Genomic DNA, 22,405 nt, shown 5'->3' with positions numbered 1-22,405 from the left:
GTATAGCCGATATAACTACCAATTGCATTGAGTGAGTTTTACGCTGAACTGAGCGCTATTCCAGCTACAGTCAAGTCTCGCTAATCCGACATCGTCCGCTGCACATCAAATTGTCGGATTAACGAATATGTCGGATTATCGAATTCTGAGTACAGATCACGTTCATGGTATAAAACAGGACAATTATGATTCATATGAAGCATGTGTATGTGTGTATGTGTGTGCGTGCGTGTGCGTGTGTGTGCGTATGCGCGCCGCGCACAATTAGTGTTGGGAATCGACCTCCAAAACCATAATGGATTATCGACTTTAGATCACAAGTTTTACAGCTAAACAACTCGTACTTCAAAATATTTGTGAGTGTGAAAACTGAGAAAGTAGAACTCCAGATCTACGTGTCGACTTCGATGCAGAAATCAGAATAGATCGAACGCCTAAAGATCTAAGAGTAGATGTAACAAGTATCAATAAATCTATTATTTCCAGCAACGCCTCAGTGGAGTAATGGTTAGAGCCTCCGCCCGGAGAGCGGAAGGTCGCGGGTTCGATCCCCGACCGCGTCATACCAAAGACGTTAGAATGTGGTACTTGTTGGTCCCTGCCTGTCGCTCGGCATTAATGGGTACAACAAGGACCGGTCGGCTCGGAGTCAGTATAATGTGTCTGAGTGGGATATTCATGCTTAACTGCGGCATGGTATCTCAGTGAGCTAGCCCTTCTGCACGTCATCATATGAGCGAAATATTCTCAAGTACGACGTTAAACCCAATTTCACCCCACCTCACCTATTATGTCCAACTGTGTTCGTGAATTCGATGAGAACTGAGCCTTTCGCAAATACAAAAATGTTTTCTTGAAGCGATCACGTGCGGAGAAGCAGGCATTTATTTTGTTGACAGTCTTGTCAGCCAATCAAAGTGCTTGTTTTGATCGTATATGGCGGCGGTCTGTAAATAATCGAGTCTGGACCAGAGAATCCAGTGATCAACATCGTGAGCATCGATCTGCGCAGTTGGGATACGATGACATGTATCAACCAAGTCAGCGAGCCTGACCACTCGATCGCGTTAGTCGCCTCTTACGACAAGCATGGGTTACTGAAGATCAATTCTTCACGGGTAATTGCAGTGAAAAATGCATGCAGTGCAAATTCATTCTGATATTGATTGCGATTTGGCGTCGGTCAATGTGGCCAAAAACAAATGAGAATGTGCTCAAATGCAAACAGGTGAACTGTCAACGGGAGTGTCTCTGCAATGGCAAAACATGCATGCACGTGCATTTCGGGAACTTGGGGATAAGACTGCACCCATGGGTATAAAGCTGACGTTGCTAAAAATTGGTCTGTGTTCCCCTTTTGATTCGGTATGGTGCGTCGACCTCTGAGTACTGAAGATCGTGGAACAGCTATTGGGTGGCGTCAAGATGGAGTTAGCTTCAGAGAAATTGGAAGACGCCTGCAGAGGTCCCCATCTGTAATTCGTCGTCTATGGGAACGATTTCAGGCAACTGGAAGAGTCCAGGATCGATCACGCCCAGGTAGACCAAGATCAACGTCAAGGGCTGATGATCGCTATGTCGTTTTAACGGCGTGAGGGGTTCATCACCGCTAGTGCTCTACGACGACGTCTTCAACAGGCAAGTTGAAGCAACACATGTGAACGTCAGCACACAAACCATTCGGAACCGTCTTCGTGTCGCTGGTATCCACAGTAGACGTCCTGCTGTGGGACCAAGTCTTCTTCCGCATCACAGACAAGCTCGGCGTGCATGGGGTCGTGCCCATTTGCGTTGGAATCGCGTTGGAATCGCCAAGAATGGGGTCGAATGTTGTTCACTGACAAATCCCGCTTCAGTTTAATGTTCCGGGATTGCCGCGTTCGTTTGTTCAGAAGGCGCGGTGAACGCTTCCGGGATGCCAATGTCTGGAAGCATGACAGGAGGGTCGGTGATGGTTTGGGATGGCTTCTGTTTGCCCCACAGGACTCCCCTCTATCACATTCAAGGCAATTTAAATGGTATTCGATACAGGGACGAGATTGTTGGACCCTTGTGATTCCGGCTCTTAACGCCATTGGACCTGGTAGTGCACTTCAAGATGATAATACCAGGCCTCATCACGCACGTGTTGCTACTGACTTTCTCAACCAAAGAGGTGTTCAGAGAATGCAATGGCCGGCTTATTCCTCTGATCTCGCCCAAATTGAACATTTCTGGGACATTTTGGGCCGACGTGTTCGAGAAAACTACCCTCATCCTGCTTACCGCCAACAGCTGGTTACATTTCTTCAACAAGAATGGCAGGCAATACCACAAGCATCACTGCATTTGTCAGATCCATGAGATCTCGCTGTGACGAATGCTTCCAATACCATGTACGGGTCTCTCTCAGTTCATCTCAAATCTAAAATAGACAAAATTGTTAACACTGCAAGTAAAATCGCTGGAGTCAGATTTGAATGTTTATCATCAATATATGAGCTGCAAATCGTGAATCAAGCGGTCAAAATCATATCTGACCGTACTCACTATTTAAATTCGGAATACAACCTTCTCCCTTCAGGCCGCCGATACAAAGTTCCAATTGTGAAAACTAAGAGAGCCCGTACATCCTTTTATTCCAAGTACCATATCTCTCTTAAACAAATGTGAAGATACCTAAATCAAAGAATTTATGTACACATGTATATATGTTTGGTATCTCTCTAATGTGTCAGTAGCTCTGCTGATGTAACACAAATTCCTGAAAAGGCATTAAAGTATTATTCTATTCTATTCTATTCTATTCTATTCTATTCTATTCTATTCTATTCTATTCTATTCTATTCTATTCTATTCTATTCTATTCTATTCTATTCTATTCTATTCTATTCTATTCTATTCTATTCTATTCTATTCTATTCTATGGTGGGCACACTCATTATTAACAGAGTGTTATGACCTGTGACTTTTAAAATGACCTTCTTCCCTTGAAAATCGCTGTACGGATATTGTTTGATGATTTGGTTGTAACTGTTATTGAAAACGGAATCATTAAATATCTTACTACATGTGTATTTCCAATTATACAAAGTTTCCGAGTTGTTTTTAAAGTTAGGAAGATATTCTGGAAATATTGGGTGTCCCATACTTGTTTGAAGGAGTATATGACTTTTCGCTCAAGATGAAGCCAGGAGTTTTCGTTTGTAACGAAACTTCGTTCATTTGTTTCCTGAGCAATGTGAAATATACTGAGGAACAAAAGTAACTATACCTCTCAGATGAATGTATCTCATGTTTTGGATTTTCAATTGAAAATATCTTAAGGGAGCGATGTTATATGAGTCTGCACTCAAAGAAAACTACTTCATGGTTTTATTTTTTAATAATGTAATTTGATTTAAAAGTTTAACAACTTTAAAATGCTACCTCACTGCTGTATGAACGTTTTTGAACCGCGCAAGTTAAATCGTGTAAACGTCGAGGCTTTCGACATGATTAAGTAATCAACATATAGCTTACACTTTAAACAATGAGTTCTATCGCCATTAAATAGTTAACACTTTCAAAATAGTATTTCGTTTTGTATAAACCTTGTTTCGGACTGCAATGTAATTCACGATTTTTCACTTTGCGACACACATACATTATAAATACCCTTATGTTGGCGTGTTTTAAGATCAAGTTGTCTATCATATATGAATAAAATATTGAAATTTTTCATGAGGCTAGCGAGATTATTTCGAATGTACCTTGAGCTTCCTCAAACCCATAATACCAGGATACAGTAAGAGTATTTGCAACGAAAGAGAATTTAGATGTTAAATAATTGGATAGACAGACACATGTTTAAACATATCTAAATAATTTTTGCCTCATGACCTTTTTTATGTGAGGATTCTGACATATTTTAGTTTAAACGCCAATATTAATGTCAAAATATTTTAACTCAGGCCGTCACGTTGTCTTACGTATTCTGTGCAGTTCCCGGAACGATTTTCATAACGCCAGCAAATAGATAACACTGTGACGTCAATGGTATTTTGATCCACCGCAGTTACCTCCCTTAGGTACAGACACAACCAGCGATACGGTCGAAACAATTCGCAATCTCATACGAACGCTGCACGTGATTTATCTCGCGAGGTGTATTGGAGGTACACGCGAGTATATGGGACGGTTTTTTATGCAAGTATGGATCATATGACGGGAGCGTGTTGCATGTACCAAACCCTGTTTAGATCTGATTTATTTTGTTGACGAAGTATGGATGCTTCTCACACACTGATGTTGAGCAATCAGGTCACTGTTATGTCACAGACGGACGAGGTGAAGCCAGGGAAGTTGAAGTTGGTGCTCCTCGGCAACCAACACGTCGGCAAGACGTCGTTGTTGCAGCGGTATGTGAACAACGTTTACAACACGACATATACTCACACAAGAGGTAGGCCAACCGATTCAATATCACTAGCATATCAGATTCCCATGTACTTCCGGGTTAGAATTGGTCTTTAACAAGCCGTGCGTGTCGAAAGAGACGACTAACGGAATCGGGTGGTCGCTGACATGTTTGACACATGTCATCGTATCCCAGTTGCGTTGATCGATGCTCATGCTGTCAATCACTTTATTGTATGAGTGAGTGATCTGACCTGAGGACTTGGTGTCAAACGACCGCGAGTGAGTATAGTTTTACGCCGCTGTTAGCAATATTCCAGTAATATCACAGAGGAGGTCATCAGTAATGGGTTTCACATATTGTACCAATGTTGTACCGATCCGGGCCTTTTGTGTTCGGGAGAACGCTTTTACCACTGTGCTATCCCATCTCCCCTCAAACAGAAATTGCTGTGTCCCCAGCTGTGATATTGATGGAATATTGCTTAAAGCGGCGTAAAACTAAACTCACTCACTCACTTAGACTAACAACTAGTCTCTGAAATGAACATATTTTACTGAAAAAAGTTCATAGTAAAAAAACAAACAAATATAATGAAAAGGAGCCCTGAGACTTTCTTCATTTTCAGAAGCTGAGGAAATCTAGACTTGCCACATTTTCTAGACTTGTGTTGGCTTTCTTGGATATATTTGCTTCAGGGTCTGTACGAGAGACTATCACTCACTCAAACTGAAAAGAATCACAATAGGAAATAGAACAGCACAGCTGTTCATAGTCACTCACAACACGAGGCGTTCCCAGGGCAATTCTCATCAGTTTAGATCCCCAGACAAGGTGGATTGCATGGCCATGGGTGGTGGATTGGATGTCCGGGTTCATTGTGACCGCGCCGTCCGTGTTGGTTTCACCGGGGTAACATATCATGATCGTACATGCGGTTTACACGCTTTGTAAAACCATCGTTCATCGCGCTGTAGTTTGTTGGTCGTAAGAGGCGACTAACAGAATCGGGTGGTCAGACTTGCTGACTTGGTTAACATATGTCATCGTATCTCAATTGCGTGGATCGATGATCATGCTGTTGATCACTGGATTGTCTGCTTCAAACTCGATTATTTACAGACCACCGTGCTTTAGCCATAATATTGTCTCGCCCAGACTCAAAACCATACAGCTGTCATATGACAGGGTTATTGTTGATAGACTAGGGTGCCAAGTTGCACATCGGTTATAAAAAAAAATCACCGGCCGGCTCCGCTTTGCAATAGTGAGGCAAAGTAAATCACGCAAACAAAACTATTGATGTACACAAAAAAGAAGTCTTAAAATAAACAAGAATAACCAAGCCAAAACTGCAGTGGACAAATTTAATATTTGTTTGATAAATGTAAGGTTTTAAAATTAAAACGGTTGATAAGGATAATATCGATATTTCTGGTCACTAAGCTATTTGAATCCTGGTAAACTAGGGCGGTGTGGTAGCCTAGTGGTTAAAGCGTTCGCTCGTCACGCCGAAAACCCGGGTTCGAATCCCCACATGGGTACAATGTGTGAAGCCCATTTTTGGTGTCCTCCGACGTGGTATTGCTAGAATATTGCTAAAAGCGGCGGAAAACTAAACTCATTCACTGCTAAACAAAACTTGGCTCCAAGCCCTGGTGATCGGCCTACCTTTGGCAGACCTGTCAGTGTTGTGCTCCTAGTCTGACAGACCTGTCAGTGTTGTGCTCCTAGTCTGACAGACCTGTCAGTGTTGTGCTCCTAGTCTGACAAGAGCAGATTAGCTTTACAGTATCTTGTGCTTCAAAAACCTATAAATTATACATGTTTTTAAACAAGTTTTATTGTTATCGGACAGAGTGTCTTTTAAATAGGTCTGTTCGTAGAATATGTGTGAAGTTCATTTATCTCTATGTTTGTCTCCAATTATAAGTGGCTGAGGGGATGGTGTAGACCCACCCAGGGTCCATGCAGGTAGCAAAGGCACTGTAGGTCCCCAGTAGGGTGACTTACCTTCAGTTGATCTCCAGCCCGTTTTATATATTGTATTGTCCATAAAATTTGTTTAATTTTACAGTTACATGCTCATGCTAGTTTTAATTCTCTATCTGTGAAAATCTAGGCATTTTACTGTCCCTCGTGAACAGGTTTTCATAGTTTAATTGCGTCATTATGAATTTATAACTTTTATGTCACGATGTGGCCGATGTGACTATTGATCTTAAGTCACTCACTCACTTTTAAATATGACTTATATAGCACAAAACTACTACATGACCGTCGAGTCATCGTTATATTTTAACCCACTCACTCACTCATAGTAACACGTGCCAATCACCGGGGATCGTCTACGTGAGGAGGTTTGTGTGGGACGACGTGATGTCACCCTGACTGACTTTGTGAAGTAGTTCCTACCTGAATATTTCGTGATGATGTTAGTTAAATCTGGCAGTTGTCACAAACCTGCAACTGATTATTCACAGACCACGTGGTCGTTACACTCAAATACTAAGTTGGGCTGGATTCAGCGCACCCCGACTGCGTGAATTGTTGTTTTTAACATCAACCACTGGATTATCTGGTCCCAACTCCATCGTTTACAGGCCGCGACTGCCGTGTTCGAAATAGCTGCTGGCCCGCTAGCCAAACACTAGCTGATTGTGAATCGGGCCAGTAATATATTGTCAAAGCTATCCCGACTGGCTAGCTGAAAATCTCAGATAATTTGTTCTTTATTTAATGCACAGGAATAATATTAAGTCAGTTATTAAAATTTAGTCCGCAAAGGTTCCATGATATTTATTATATCTTGTCACAGGAGGATCGCCATATAAAAAATGTTAATAAAAGAGCAAAGAGGCTAGGAACTATTACAATACAAATGTAACGTTTAATTTGATAGCATTTCGACATTGATACTTGGCAGGACCAGTGACGTATGATGTAAGCTAGCAACATTGTAACTTAACTAGTCCTCCTGGACTGTGACTTTTCAAAATTAATTCACACAAAATTTAATTCACAGCAACCCTTACTTGGGTCGAATAAATGAATCGTTGGTCAGGCTCACTGACTCGGCTGATGTACGTCTTGGTGACTAGTTTTATTTACATGTATAGATGCTACTGAATCAGTCACTGGATTGCCCGGTCTATACCTGGTTATTTTCTGGCACCGTCATTAAGCTGAACTAATTAATGTCGTGTTAAGCTGCGTGTTAGAGACGATAAACTAGGGAGCGTCAGTAATGTACTCACTGATGCCCCTCTAATGACATGTGTTCACGATATCACGGATATATCACGTGCACCCTGGAATTCCCCCGGTGTGCCGGAACAGCGATTGTTCTAAATATAACCATATGCACATAACACCGAAATTAGCAATCGGTATTTACGTGAAGTAAGCAGAGTTTTTATATGTTCTTATAATAAGGGATTGGACATTTAAACCGAAATAAGCAACAGGTATTTACGTGCAGTAATCAGTGTTTTTATATGTTCTTATAATAAGGGTTGGGCATTTAAACCGAAATAAGCAACAGGTATTTACGTGAAGTAAGCAGTGTTTTTATATGTTCTTATAATAAGGGATTGGGCATTTAAACCGAAATAAGCAACCGGTATTTACGTGAAGTAAGCAGTGTTTACGTGAAGTAAGCAGTTTTTATATGTTCTTATAATAAGGATTGGGCATTTAAACCGAAATAAGCAACCGGTATTTACGTGAAGTAAGCAGTGTTTTTATATGTTCTTATAATAAGGGATTGGACATTTAAACCGAAATAAGCAACAGGTATTTACGTGAAGTAAGCAGTATTTTTATATGTTCTTATAATAGGGATTGGACATTTAAACCGAATAAACAGGTATTTACGTGCCGTAAAAACCCGTTTTAATGTGTTATTTTTTATTATAACCATTGGACACGAAATCGAAATAAGCAACTGGTATATGTATTGAGTAAGCAATGTTTTATATGTTCTTATAATAAAGAGTGGGAATGAACCGAAATAAGCAACTGGTATATGTATTGAGTAAGCCATGTTTGATATTATAAGGTCTAAAACTACATCCCCACGCGATGATCTGGGTTAGAATTGGGCTTCAGCAACACATGCTTGTTGTCAGAGGCGACTAACGGGATCGGGTGGTCAGGCTCGCTGACTTGGTTCAAACATATCATCCTATCCCAGTTGCGTTGATTGATGCTCTTGTTGTTGATCACTGGATTGTCAGGCTCAGACTCGATTATGTACAGCCTGACACCATATAGCTGGTATATTGCTGAGTGCGGCGTTAAGCAAACCAACCAAGCACGGGTCTGATGCTGGCGATCCTGCAGGAACGTAAGGACAAAGTCAGGAGCCACGATCTCCCTCCGAGCACTGATAACATTAATCCAAGGGATGTAATAACAACTATAATATACTTCCCATCAAAAGTTTAGATTCGCTTACACTCACAATGTGTTATGTTATGTTGTGTGTGTGTGTGTGTGTGTGTGTGTGTGTGTGTGTGTGTGTGTGTGTGTGTGTGTGTGTGTGTACACATCGAATATATACATATTGTATATTACATCGAATATTGATTTCTCCACTAACTTGGGGGAACCGTCTACAAACCTTATGCAGATAAATTGCACGAGTATCATGCATCAAATTCCTGAAAAGCATGTGCAAATATGGTGCTTGTGAACAGCTGAGTTTTGGTGTACAGTCTTGTTAAGAATTCGCCAATTTCCACTGATTTTTATCATTTATTGAACTCATGACAATAATCTTTTCACCGTTACGTTTTACAAATACATCAGTTCATGTGTAAACAATACCTTTAAACAGTAGGAAGTATTTTGAAAAATTTAGTTGCCTGAAGTAAGTGGTTGTCTTTAAACTAGTGAGTCTAAACTTTTGATGGGAAGTATATGTAGAAATTCATTCTCCCCTTGCCTACACTTACTGTCACATAAAGTATGAACTATGTGTTTTGACAATCATTATGAATATGTCCGTTCTGTGTAACCATTCCACAACCAGTCATATCCGGTGTTCGAGACACGTGACATCAGCCGAGTAGAGTTGTGTTCGTGTGACTATCCTGAGGCCGGAAGTGAGAGGAAAGTAGCACAACTGATTATGAAATACGAAAACAAATGTTTAGAGGTGATTATATGTCAGTTGATTGTGAGGGATTGTATGTCATCATGCCTCGCCACCCTACCCTTATTCCTCCCCCCGTCAGCCTCTACGGTATGTGACGTCACGGGGTATGATACAGAGCCCGCATTGTCACTTCCTGTTCATCATTTACCGTATGTATCCATTCATACAAAACCCAGTAACTCGTGTTTATCAGAAATTTATTATAAAGTACAAGTAAGACTTTAAACAGCGATGGCTTAAATGTGACAAACTGAATACTTCGGGTGTTAAACATACAAATAACATTTAGATTCATAGTAAAGTCAGTCTCAGCTGGTCATGAGGCAGTGTGTAGCCTAGTGGTTGAAGCGTTCGCTCGTCACGCCAAATACCCGGGTTCGATTCCCCACATGGGTACAATGTGTGAAGCCCATATCTGGTGTTCCCCGACGTGATATTGTTGGAATATTTCTAAAATAACGGCTTAAAAAAATCTCAGTCTCTCATTAGGCCAGTCACGATGAGAGTCAGCCTTGGATTCGCCTTGTTTTCACCATTGGCTCCTGTAGGTTTCTACCGTTGATAGTGACCCCGCATTCAGCATGGACAGAGGTCAATAAGCGAACAGATCACCTGGTTACTACAAATGTTAGTGAGTGAGTGAGTGAATATTGCTTAACGCCCCATCAGCAGTTTTGCAGATATTCGACAGACAGATCGATAACTGATTAAACACTTCGATCTACCCTCAAAGAAAATTTAATAAAGCGATGCACGGGTCTTCTGAGACCACCACAGTCGCTGTGCAGGGTTGTCTCCCTTATCCACGCCAGGCTCCTCTAGTTAAAGATTTTCATCATGATAACTGTGCTCGGGGTCTGAGACTCTATCACCTCGGACTTTGTTCCCAGATATAACTGGAATACTGCTGAAAGGTGCGTAATATCCCACTCACTCACTCATCCGTACACTCACCCCCTTCCTCACTCTTTCTTTCAGTCACTCACCACTCACTCAACTCAACTCACTCACCCACTTAACTCACTCACCACTCACCCACTCACTCAAAATCATTCACTCATTCACTTAAAATCATTAACTCAATCACCCACTCGCCAAAAATCATTCACTCACTCACCCACTCACTCAAAATCATTCACTCATTCACTTAAAATCATTAACTCACTCACCCACTCAACAAAAAAAATCATTCCCTCATTCACCCACTCAGTCAAAATCATTCACTCATTCGCCCACTCAACAAAAATCATTCCCTCATTCACCCACTCAGTCAAAATCATTCCCTCATTCACCCACTCACTCAAAATCATTCCCTCATTCACCCACTCACTCAAAATCATTCCCTCATTCACCCACTCAGTCAAAATCATTCCCTCATTCACCCACTCACTCAAAATCATTCCCTTATTCACCCACTCACTCAAAATCATTCCCTCATTCACCCACTCAGTCAAAATCATTCCCTCATTCACCCACTCACTCAAAATCATTCACCCACTCAGTCAAAATCATTCACTCATTCACCCACTCAGTGAAAACCATTCCCTCATTCACCCACTCACTCAAAATCATTCCCTCATTCACCCACTCACTCAAAATCATTCCCTCATTCACCCACTCAGTCAAAATCATTCACTCATTCACCGACTCAGTCAAAATCATTCCCTCATTCACCCACTCAGTCAAAATCATTCACTCATTCACCCACTCAGTTAAAATCGTTCCCTCATCACCCACTCACTCAAAATCATTCCCTCATTCGCCCACTCAGTCAAAATCATTCACTCATTCACCCACTCACTCAAAATCATTCCCTCATTCACCCACTCACTCAAAATCATTCCCTCATTCACCCACTAACTCGAAATCATTCACTCATTCACCCACTAACTCGAAATCATTCCCTCATTCGCCCACTCAGTCAAAATCATTCACTCATTCACCCACTCACTCAAAATCATTCCCTCATTCACCCACTCACTCAAAATCATTCCCCCACTCACTCAAAATCATCATTCCCTCAAAATCATTTCACCCACTCACTCAAAATCATTCCCTCATTCACCCACTCACTCAAAATCATTCCCTCATTCACCCACTCACTCAAAATCATTCACTCATTCACCCACTCAGTCAAAATCATTCACTCATTCACCCACCTCACTCATTCAAAAAATCATTCCCTCATTCACCCACTCACTCAAAATCATTCCCTCATTCACCCACTCACTCAAAATCATTCCCTCATTCACCCACTCACTCAAAATCATTCACTCATTCACCCACTCACTCAAAATCATTCCCTCATTCACCCACTCAGTCAAAATCATTCACTCATTCACCCACTCAGTCAAAATCATTCCCTCATTCACCCACTCACTCAAAATCATTCCCTCATTCACCCACTCACTCAAAATCATTCCCTCATTCACCCACTCACTCAAAATCATTCACTCATTCACCCACTCACTCAAAATCATTCCCTCATGCACCCACTCACTCAAAATCATTCACTCATTCACCCACTAACTCGAAATCATTCAATCACGCACACTGTTGTACAGGCTTGCAGGTGCTACTGACATTACAAAGCAAAATGCAAATTATCAAGCATGCGTCTTTGATACCTATATGGCAGAATATATATCTGCAGTTTACTGAGGGAATGTTGAACAGAAATGTGTAGGGCTATTTAAATAATATGAAAATTTATATTTGTTGTAACGTTTCACGTGAAAATAAATGACAAACTGAAGTGTCAACATTACTGACCCGGAGGTGGCCTAAAGTAGTCATTTTATTGGTTGGCAGCGTTTCCCTTTGCTCCGTGTATTCTCCCTGTGTGGGTTTTTAAAGGCACTATGTCACACCGCACTTCTCTAACAAATAAATAATGCATTTCTCTCAATAATACCAACTATCACCCATCAGGGGAGCTACCATAAAACTTATTCCAAAGACAATTGCGTATTTTAATTACCATATTAACTTAATAATTTCAAATGAATTAATGCAAAGTTGCATTAATTCGACTCTCGTGCCCTCATTCGTAACTACCCACCTCTTTCCGTGACCTACAACGCTTGCCGGAATGACACGAGTAGCTACGTGTGTCGCGCCCTCAACCACCCGAACCATTCGTAACTACTCGTGTCATTCCGGCAAGCCGGATGGCGTCTCTCGTACCCCTCTCGTGGCCATGTTTATGACTGGGCCCTGTCTAAGCGCAAACGGGCATGGAGATGAAATAGTCTAGCATGGAGGAAAAATAGTCTAGCACTATTACCAAGGAAAGATAACTCTGAATTTCCAAACATGGCTCCTAGAATATCCTATATCCCGTGGGCAAAACAGCAATAGTCATTCCCTTTGTAAATGTTTCAGTGCTTCTGGTCCTTTCGCTCAAAGTTTATGTTTAAATTGTGCTTTGCATAGTTTAGCGAAGTTTCAAACTTAAACGGTGCCGCCATTTCCATGCTTCGAAATGCGTTTTACTACGCGCGATTTGATTGGTTTGCCACGATTCTTGGCAAAAATGGCGTACGATAGGGGTACGAGTCTTCTTGTAGGTCACGGAAAGAGGCGAGTAGTTACGAATGCACCCGAACATCATTTCAAGCCATTTGACGAACTCGTGTTATTCCGGGACAAGCCGAATAGCGACTCGTGCCCCTCTGGAAGGATTTCATATTGGCTCATGAACATCAGACCTACAAAAAAACCCTAGTACTTTAAACAGGAACGATAACTCTATTCCTGTTTCATTCCAATGGTACTTAACACCACCGAAGCAATCTTAAATCGTATTGCTGTTTTTGTTTATTTATTTTAAAGAATTAAACCTGTTTGATACAACCAAAAGGAGGAGAAAAACATATTTGTTAAAGACATATTCTGACGTAATTATTATCAGATGTTCACCTTATATTTCCAATTATATTAGTTTTCTAAATAGTGGTTAATAATAACAAATGGGAATTGTTTTATTGAATATGTTAATAATATTCACAAAAAACCAGCTACATTAAATCACAAAGCAGAAACTCAAAAATGACTTAAAAATATTTCTCATGCTGAACATTTGTGTAACCTTGCTGTCATACCCCAAGTTGAATTTTAAATGAATTCACTGAAAAAAATATGAATGACAAAACAAAGCCAGACTAAAATATTCCCAGAGATAAGAAATGTATGCCCAGTGTTAAAGATTAAAGTTCCTTAGTTACATACAGATATAATATTACTGTTTTGAAACTCTTAAAGGTCACATGCAACGTAAAACACAACTTTGCAGATTCTCATACCTTTCGGTATGGACTTACTGAAACAAATCGTCAAAAATGCAAATTCAACTTATAAAGTTGAAAAATAACGCGATGAAAAAAACCGCGCGAAATCGGAGTTCAAACGTTTCACTAATTTTCCCCACACTTTCTGGGGAAAACGGGTTTCAACAGCTGGGCTGCGCTTATAGCACTTGCGCAGTGAAGTAGGTTCGCGCAGCTTGGAAGCGGGTTGTCCGGTGAATGCTCTGTGAAGGCTTTGGTGTGAGCTATTTTTCTAATGTTTTGTTGATATCTCACAGGCGCGAGCTTTTTATATGTTATGACAGTAAATTAACTGTTTATATAATTTCATTTGTCTATTTCACCACACGTTCTTCTTACCGAGTCACTTTCTCAGTTCGATGCTTAAAAGCAATGCCATTATTTAGCGTTGACAGAATTTCCAACTGTGATATAGATATGTCGTTGTCACAGACAAAACTCAATGTCTTGTTTTATTGACACCTGTGTGTCTGCCTGCCTGTCTGCTAATGACAATATTCAATACACAGCTGCTATCACTGACCACATGCAATTTGAACTTAACACCAATCAGGCTATACACCATAAACAAAATGCATTGATTTATGGCCCGAGTTCGGTCTCTGTCACATTATGTAATTACACAGACAGGCAGGCGTGATACTTGAACACATGACATGTTATGATGTCTATTGATTGCAAAATGTTATACACAAAAAATGAGCATGTATTTACAAAACCCAACATCTCTATATATAAACACACAATGACCCGTGGGGGCATCTGCAAATGAACCAGCCGTTACATTTGAGTGCACACCCACCCGCTCTGACTGGGTTCGGTATCCCGGCTGCTTCGTTTCTTGGGAAGTAAACCCAAGTACACAATATTGCACTTTTGATTTGCGATTGTACGCTTATAATTTTGTTTATATGTTTTTTCATAACCAGCAATGTATATTATATGTCATGAATAAGTGATAATTGTGTTTAAATTATGTTTGATTTTTTGGTTGCAAGTGACCTTTAACGATATATAATTACATTTCCTAAAACTGTTGGAAGCGCACGTACAATCACCACAACAAGCACGCAGGATCTTCAGAAATACACACAGTAGCACCCAAGAAAGCCGTTATGTCAACAAACGCACGTTCGTGTATTGGATCTCGCACCGTAAATCGCTTGATTCTTATCAAAAACTTCACATGAGACAGCACAATTCTGTTAGCTTCGTTCCTGGTACTTTCAATATAAACATAATGCCATAAACAATTTTAGTAGTCGGGATTATTTTTGTCAAAGGACCGCAACCATTACACGCGTTCTGATTGGTTTGTCGTATTTTCGCACATAACAAGCATCGAGACGGGGACGAGTCTTCATGGAGGTTACGGAAAGGGGCGAGTGGTGACGACTGGAGTCTTCATGGAGGTTACGGAAAGGGGCGAGTGGTGACGACTGGAGTCTTCATGGAGGTTACGGAAAGGGGCGAGTGGTGACGACTGGAGTCTTCATGGAGGTTACGGAAAGGGGCGAGTGGTGACGAAAGAATTTCAAGCGTACCTCATAGAGTTACCTCCATTGGAGCGGTCCTTACGAATATCCTATAGCTCCTTTGGCCACAGAAACCAGTATTCTCCGACAACACCGCGTGCGACAGTTTTCGATGTACGGAGAAATCGTTTTCATTCCATAAATGGCAAGTGTTGTCTCTTTGGAAGCTATTCGCCCCGGGGTTTCAATTATCGATTTCAGGGATAATAGGGCTTTTATTGCATCAATAGGCAAGTAAAGTTAGTGCATATGCCCCCCATATGTATAATATAGGCCAGAATATTGTCGAAAATGTGACATAGTGACTTTAAATTCTTTTCTCTGTGTATATATTACGTTTCTTGGGTTTTGAGAAACTAAGTCAGGAATATACCTTGCCTTTTAGAAAGTAGTTACTTGTAATATCTTATATTTTGTATTGCATTTTTTCAGAAAATCCCCCAAAGTGGAGAAAGTGTAATCCACATTAGACTGAGTGAGTGAGTGAGTGAGTCGGGTTGTACGCTGCATTTAGCAATCCCTATGTCATATATTACAAAGATTGGTCACTTTGTTTCTTGTGTGACGGTTTTCACATAGCTATCCCTCAATATCTCCTGCAACCAGTTTAACGTTTCCGGTTCAATCTAAGACATATATTCCTTTCGACCATTTAGAACAATAAACCTTGTGTTAAATTAGTTAAAGACTAATTATATATCGTTAATAAAATAAATGTCCTGTAGACGTCCAAAATCTTGGAATTTATAAGGGAATACATTTCACGTTGACCCGAATGCTATGTTCCTTTAGTAGCGAATGTAGTTACATTTTCTGAAAACCCTTGATAATCATGTAAAGTAATAAATTGCCAAGATTTTCATACATTTTTCATAATGAACTGATATATTTTAAAACATATTTAAATAAATAATTGTATCATAAAACGTCGGCATTCTGACTGGGTTTCCCGATGCACAGAAGAACGTTGCTGTTTTATCAGCAAAAAGTAGACACATATCTAAAACACTGAAATGGCCTACTGTGACAGACAATTGATATAACAGAAACTTCATTCATGGCCACAGATAATTCACAATCACAAAAATGGAATTGATGGGACATAATTTGTAAAATCTTGTTCATTAATCGGAATTGGACGTTTCAATTAATGTACCTGTAGCGTCTATAGATCATCTGAATGTTTCAAGTTATAATGCGAGGTGATTTAGACTCAGTACGACATTTTCAGTTTTCATCTCTCAACTGTTCCATGTCAGGACAATGTTGACTAGAACATCATAGGTGGTCAAGTATAAAGAGTTGATATTTGTGCTTTTAATTACATCATGAAGCGTATAGAATAGTACAGAATCGATTCACTTTGGTTGAAAGTCTTCTGGTAATATATATATTGCTGTAAGGCAGACCTGTCACACCTTCCCTTTTCGCATAGTTTTTCTCTATCCTTAGATTTACTTCAATACTCCGGAAACATGTGTAGTTCAGTAAAAACAAATGTAATAAATGCACTTATGGGATTGAAATGGCCAAATGGTATATTACTCAAGCCTGTAGTGTTTATTCAGATATTGTGTTACATGAGACAACACTTTACATTTTAAAGTCTATTTATGATTGACAAATAATCACCACTATCTACAACAATGTGTAGATCACACTCATCATCAATCTCATCATGAACATTGACTAAATTGTCTTGTGAAAACAATTGTTTTTGTACAGACCATGTGAGTTAAGCATTGTGATTGGGGCCTTGTACTATCTAGCTGTATGTGTTCGATAGGTACTGATATTGTGACTTGCAATCACTTGCAGGTACTCATTTAAAATGTTACACAGACATGCTTTAAGAATGTAAAAACTGGAGAACTGTACATGATGCGCACCAAATATCCCTTAGGATAAAACTGAAATCATCTTATCTTATGACTTGTTCATTTGGGCGACATGCAATTACATGATGCACACCATTTCTTGGCCAAGGAAGTGTTTATATAACAGAACAACTGAATTGCCTTATCCTGAATGAGCACAAAATGATACAAGTTTCCGCTAACATTACCTTTCCATTACAAATTCTCCATTACCCGCGTTTAAGACTCTGTGACATTGCTAAAATATCATTTTTGTGAAATTGATGTTGAAATATTGATATAAATGACACAATTTTAGGTGGAAAACTTGACATAATTCGCTGTGAATATTTTGTTCTTCGTTTATCATCGAAATGACTTTCATTGCAAATTATATTATGATAAAAATGCTATCTGTGCTAGATTTATTAAATTAAATTACAAAGTTGCAAGATGCTATTTTGTGTTGATAGGGAAATTTATAGTCTTTAATACCACAAACTATAGCTATAATTACCATTTTTTATAAGCACATGTCATTGCAAAGACTGAGACAAGTCACAAAGACTCCACTCTCACTGTAACCAAGTTCCCATCCAGTGGTTGTGGACAGGTACGTGAGATAGGGACAGCTACTGTCAGCACAGGTAACTGACGCGAAGGACACGTTTTTCCTAAATATAGATACAGTTATCTGATATCGTGATATGTGATATTCACATATTTCTCATGTTGTCACGTAGGTCATGTTGCGGTTAGTCACCTTTGACCTATGACGTCACTGCATCCATCACGTGCTCCCTCGCCCCATCAGTCTTTCCAAGTAAATAGCGTTTTGATACATAGAGAATACTTAACTGACGAGGCCGTTGTATTGAAAGGGGAGGGAGAGTGATTTAGTTTCCTTAGGAGTTGAAAATGATAACATATGCATGTATGTAGGTAAAACAAAATACCCGAAAGAATACTACTGGAGTCCAAATATACCTCGTGACCTTGATTGGCTAGAAGTATGACGAGACGTGAAGGCGCACGTGAAGGCGCTACTGAAGGCGCACGTGAAGGCGCTACTGAAGGCGCACGTGAAGGCGCTAGTGATGGCGCTAGTGAAGGCGCTAGTGAAGGCGCTAGTGATGGCGCTAGCGAAGGCGCTAGGGAAGGCGCTAGTGAAGATGCAAGTGAAGATGCTAGTGATGGCGCTAGTGAAGGCGCTAGTGATGGCGCTAGTGAAGGCGCTAGTGAAGGCGCTAGAGAAGGCGCTAGTGATGGCGCTAGTGAAGGCGCTAGTGAAGATGCTAGTGATGGCGCTAGTGAAGGCGCTAGAGATGGCGCTAGTGATTGCGCTAGTGAAGGCGCTATTGAAGGCGCTAGTGAAGATGCTAGTGATGGCGCTAGTGAAGGCGCTAGTGATGGCGCTGGTGAAGTTACCCTGCGAATGGGGTCGACATACCCGTGACATGTCTGCAGTTAGCAACATCAGCAACCTACACAGAGTCTGGACCATATAATCCAGTGAATCCAGTAACAACGGTCCACGCCGTGTACGATGGCGAGGTCACATGGTCTGTCTATCAGATCTGAGGACACACAGAAGCTCCCAGTCAGTGTTTGATAGGGGTTTAGGGCCCTGTTTCACCAAGCGATCTTAGCGCTACGGCGGTCGTAACTTTATGTTAAAATATAGGAGAAACGAAAGTCGCAGCGTTATGATTGCATTAGCGGATTCAACGGGGTGTTCAGGGGGTTCGCCGCCCCCTCCTCTACAAACATACGGCATAACGTACCGCAATTCTTTTTGCAGAATTATATCCCTTTGGTCTTGGTTTCAGACCCAGGATCACTCCTGTTACATTTCTAGATTTGTCAGCACCAACGAGGTGAACTAATAAGACCCGCATCACTTCGGGTGTTCCTCTCACATTAGGCAGACCTGTCAAACGCGGCGTTAACCACAACTCACATATTGTACATGTGTGAAGATTTATTTTGGATCTGTTTCTTTGTTGCAGGTGGCGACATATTCGAGAAGGAATTACTGGTAGATGGCCGACGAATTCAACTCAACTTTGTGTAAGTTTCACACATGCGGATGGCGTTGCTGAGCAACACTTTTAATTGTCATTTCTCCCTAGCCCCGATATTGGCATGGCATTAAGTATGCATTCATGGTACCGTTTTGCTTATGTGATTTACTTCTATTTTCAAAATCTTGAGATATTGAAAGCTAAACAGACAAGAAAACGGCCACTTTGAACGGATTTTCATGTCTATATTTTACGACATCAGCGGCATATCCTTGATATATGAGCAGACACTTAGGATTTATGAGCAGACACTTGGGATATGAGCAGACACTTGGGGATATATAAACAGACACTTGGGATATATGAGCAGACACTTGGGGATATATGAGCAGACACTTGAGAATATATGAACAGACACTTGGGTTATTGAGAAACACATAAATTTGAATTCCACTTATATGGAACTCATTGCAAGAAACAAGTTGACAATCAATAGAAGTTGGTTTTCCTTTATATATAAACTGGGTGTTACAACCCATATCCGACCACAGTGCTAACTCAACACATATAAACTGGGAGTTACAATCCATATCTCACCACAGTGCTAACTCAACACATATAAACTGGGAGTTACAATCCATATCTCACCACAGTGCTAACTCAACACCTATAAACTGGGTGTTTCAACCCATATCTCACCACAGTGCTAACTCAACATATATAAACTGGTTGTTACAACCCATATCTCACCACAGTGCTACCTCAACATATATACACTGGGTGTTACAACCCATATCTCACCACAGTGCTAACTCAACACCTATACACTGGGTGTTACAACCCATATCTCACCACAGTGCTAACTCAACATATATAAACTGGGTGTTTCAACCCATATCTCACCACAGTGCTAACTCAACACATATAAACTGGTTGTTACAACCCATATCTCACCACAGTGCTAACTCAACATATATAAACTGGGTGTTACAACCCATATCTCACCACAGTGCTAACTCAACACCTATAAACTGGGTGTTACAACCCATATCTCACCACAGTGCTAACTCAACACATATAAACTGGGTGTTACAACCCATATCGCACCACAGTGCTAACTCAACACATATAAACTGGGTGTTACAACCCATATCTCACCACAGTGCTAACTCAACATATATAAACTGGGTGTTACAACCCATATCTCACCACAGTGCTACCCCAACACATATAAACTGGGTGTTACAACCCATATCTCACCACAGTGCTACCCCAACACATATAAACTGGGAGTTACAACCCATATCCCACTACAGTGCTAACTCAACACATATAAACTGGGTTTTACAACCCATATCCCACCACAGTGCTAACTCAACACATATAAACTGGTGTTACAACCCATATCTCACCACTGTGCTACTCTCAACACATATAAACTGGGTGTTTCAACCCATATCCCACCTCACAGTGCTAACTCAACAATGTGTCTGTTGTTTACAGGGACACCGCCGGGCAGGCTGACGTCAAGCTCTCTCATTCGGAGTATATACAGAAACGCAAACGTAAGTCCAGTTACATCTCACACCACAGTGACACCTCCTTAATCCGAACGGTTGGATTTTTCCATGCAAGAGGCGACGGTCAGGTTTGCTGATTTTGGTTGACATATGTCAGAGAATAACACTTTGCGTAGATCGCTTCTCAAGCTGTTGATCACTGGATTTTCTGGCCCAGACTCGATTTTTTACAGACCTCTGTGATATAGCTTGAAAACTGCTGAGTGTGGTGTTAAACAACAAACAAACAAAAGAGTTTAACACTCTAAGTTAGATGCGGTATTAAACAACAAAGAGTGAGTGAGTGAGTTTAGTTTTATGCCGCACTCAGCAATATTCCAGCTTTTATGGCGGCGACAAAGAGTGTGATTCAGCAGATACGGATGCCCCTGTTTGGGATTCGACAGAGAAAGTACCTGGCGTCTTGGAGGACATAAGTCTGTCCGAACAAGTCTGATATGTTGAATGTTGTTTTGTTACGCAGGGCATTATGGTTGTGTTCGACATTACGAACCAGAAGAGCTTCGACACGGTTGGTGAATGGATGGAAAGGGTGACACAGGTGGGTGTTTAAACAGGACAGGATATTAAAGGCGACTGTGGACAGGCGGTATAGGGCTGGGGTCTGAGAGGACTAATTGAGCTAATTCGGGATATAGTTAGCGTTAGTTGGTCAAAAATATTTATCTTGTTGAGAGAAAATGCTTTACGACTCCCACTTTAAATAAGTATGTGTTTATTGATGGTAAATAACTACAGTGTCGTCTAGAATAAGTGTGTGTTTATTGATGGTAAATACTCAACTACAGTGTCGTCTAGAATAAGTATGTGTTTATTGATGGTAAATACTAACTACAGTGTCATCTAGAATAAGTATGTGTTTATTGATGGTAAATACTAACTACAGTGTCATCTAGAATAAGTATGTGTTTATTGATGGTAAATACTAACTACAGTGTCGTCTAGAATAAGTATGTGTTTATTGATGGTAAATACTAACTACAGTGTCATCTAGAATAAGTATGTGTTTATTGATGGTAAATACTAACTACAGTCATCTAGAATAAGTATGTGTTTATTGATGGTAAATACTAACTACAGTGTCGTCTAGAATAAAAGTATGTGTTTATTGATGGTAAATACTAACTACAGTGTCATCTAGAATAAGTATGTGTTTATTGATGGTAAATACTAACTACAGTGTCGTCTAGAATAAGTATGTGTTTATTGATGGTAAATACTAACTACAGTGTCGTCTAGAATAAGTATGTGTTTATTGATGGTAAATACTAACTACAGTGTCATCTAGAATAAGTATGTGTTTATTGATGGTAAATACTAACTACAGTGTCATCTAGAATAAGTATGTGTTTATTGATGGTAAATACTAACTACAGTGTCGTCTAGAATAAGTATGTGTTTATTGATGGTAAATACTAACTACAGTGTCATCTAGAATAAGTATGTGTTTATTGATGGTAAATACTAACTACAGTGTCGTCTAGAATAAGTATGTGTTTATTGATGGTAAATACTAACTACAGTGTCGTCTAGAATAAGTATG

General features: G+C 40.3%; 1 protein-coding gene across 1 annotated transcript; it reads left to right on the top strand.

Moving 5' to 3' along the window:
• Positions 1-4,046: 4,046 nt before the first annotated feature.
• On the top strand, positions 4,047-21,408 carry LOC124253941 (ypt/Rab-type GTPase ypt7-like). The gene is made up of 4 exons (XM_046687785.1): positions 4,047-4,423; positions 19,268-19,328; positions 20,786-20,847; positions 21,326-21,408. Exons 1-4 carry the CDS (start codon positions 4,246-4,248, stop codon positions 21,379-21,381), a joined length of 357 nt encoding a protein of 118 aa, XP_046543741.1. The 5' UTR covers positions 4,047-4,245; the 3' UTR covers positions 21,382-21,408.
• Positions 21,409-22,405: the final 997 nt, after the last annotated feature.

The sequence above is a fragment of the Haliotis rubra genome, unplaced genomic scaffold (assembly GCF_003918875.1).
Source record: "Haliotis rubra isolate DU_JTF1 unplaced genomic scaffold, ASM391887v1 Scf559, whole genome shotgun sequence".
NCBI classification, from domain to species: domain Eukaryota; kingdom Metazoa; phylum Mollusca; class Gastropoda; order Lepetellida; family Haliotidae; genus Haliotis; species Haliotis rubra.
Note: the sequence above shows the minus strand (reverse complement) of the source record. Positions and strands in the feature narration are given on the sequence as shown.

Coding starts and splice junctions, on each gene's coding strand:
- LOC124253941 (XM_046687785.1), top strand. CDS start 4,246: ATGGATGCTTCTCACACACTGATGTTGAGCAATCAGGTCACTGTTATG. Junction 19,329..20,785: donor CGAATTCAACTCAACTTTGT/GTAAGTTTCACA, acceptor TGTTGTTTACAG/GGACACCGCCGGGCAGGCTG. Junction 20,848..21,325: donor GTATATACAGAAACGCAAAC/GTAAGTCCAGTT, acceptor TTTGTTACGCAG/GGCATTATGGTTGTGTTCGA.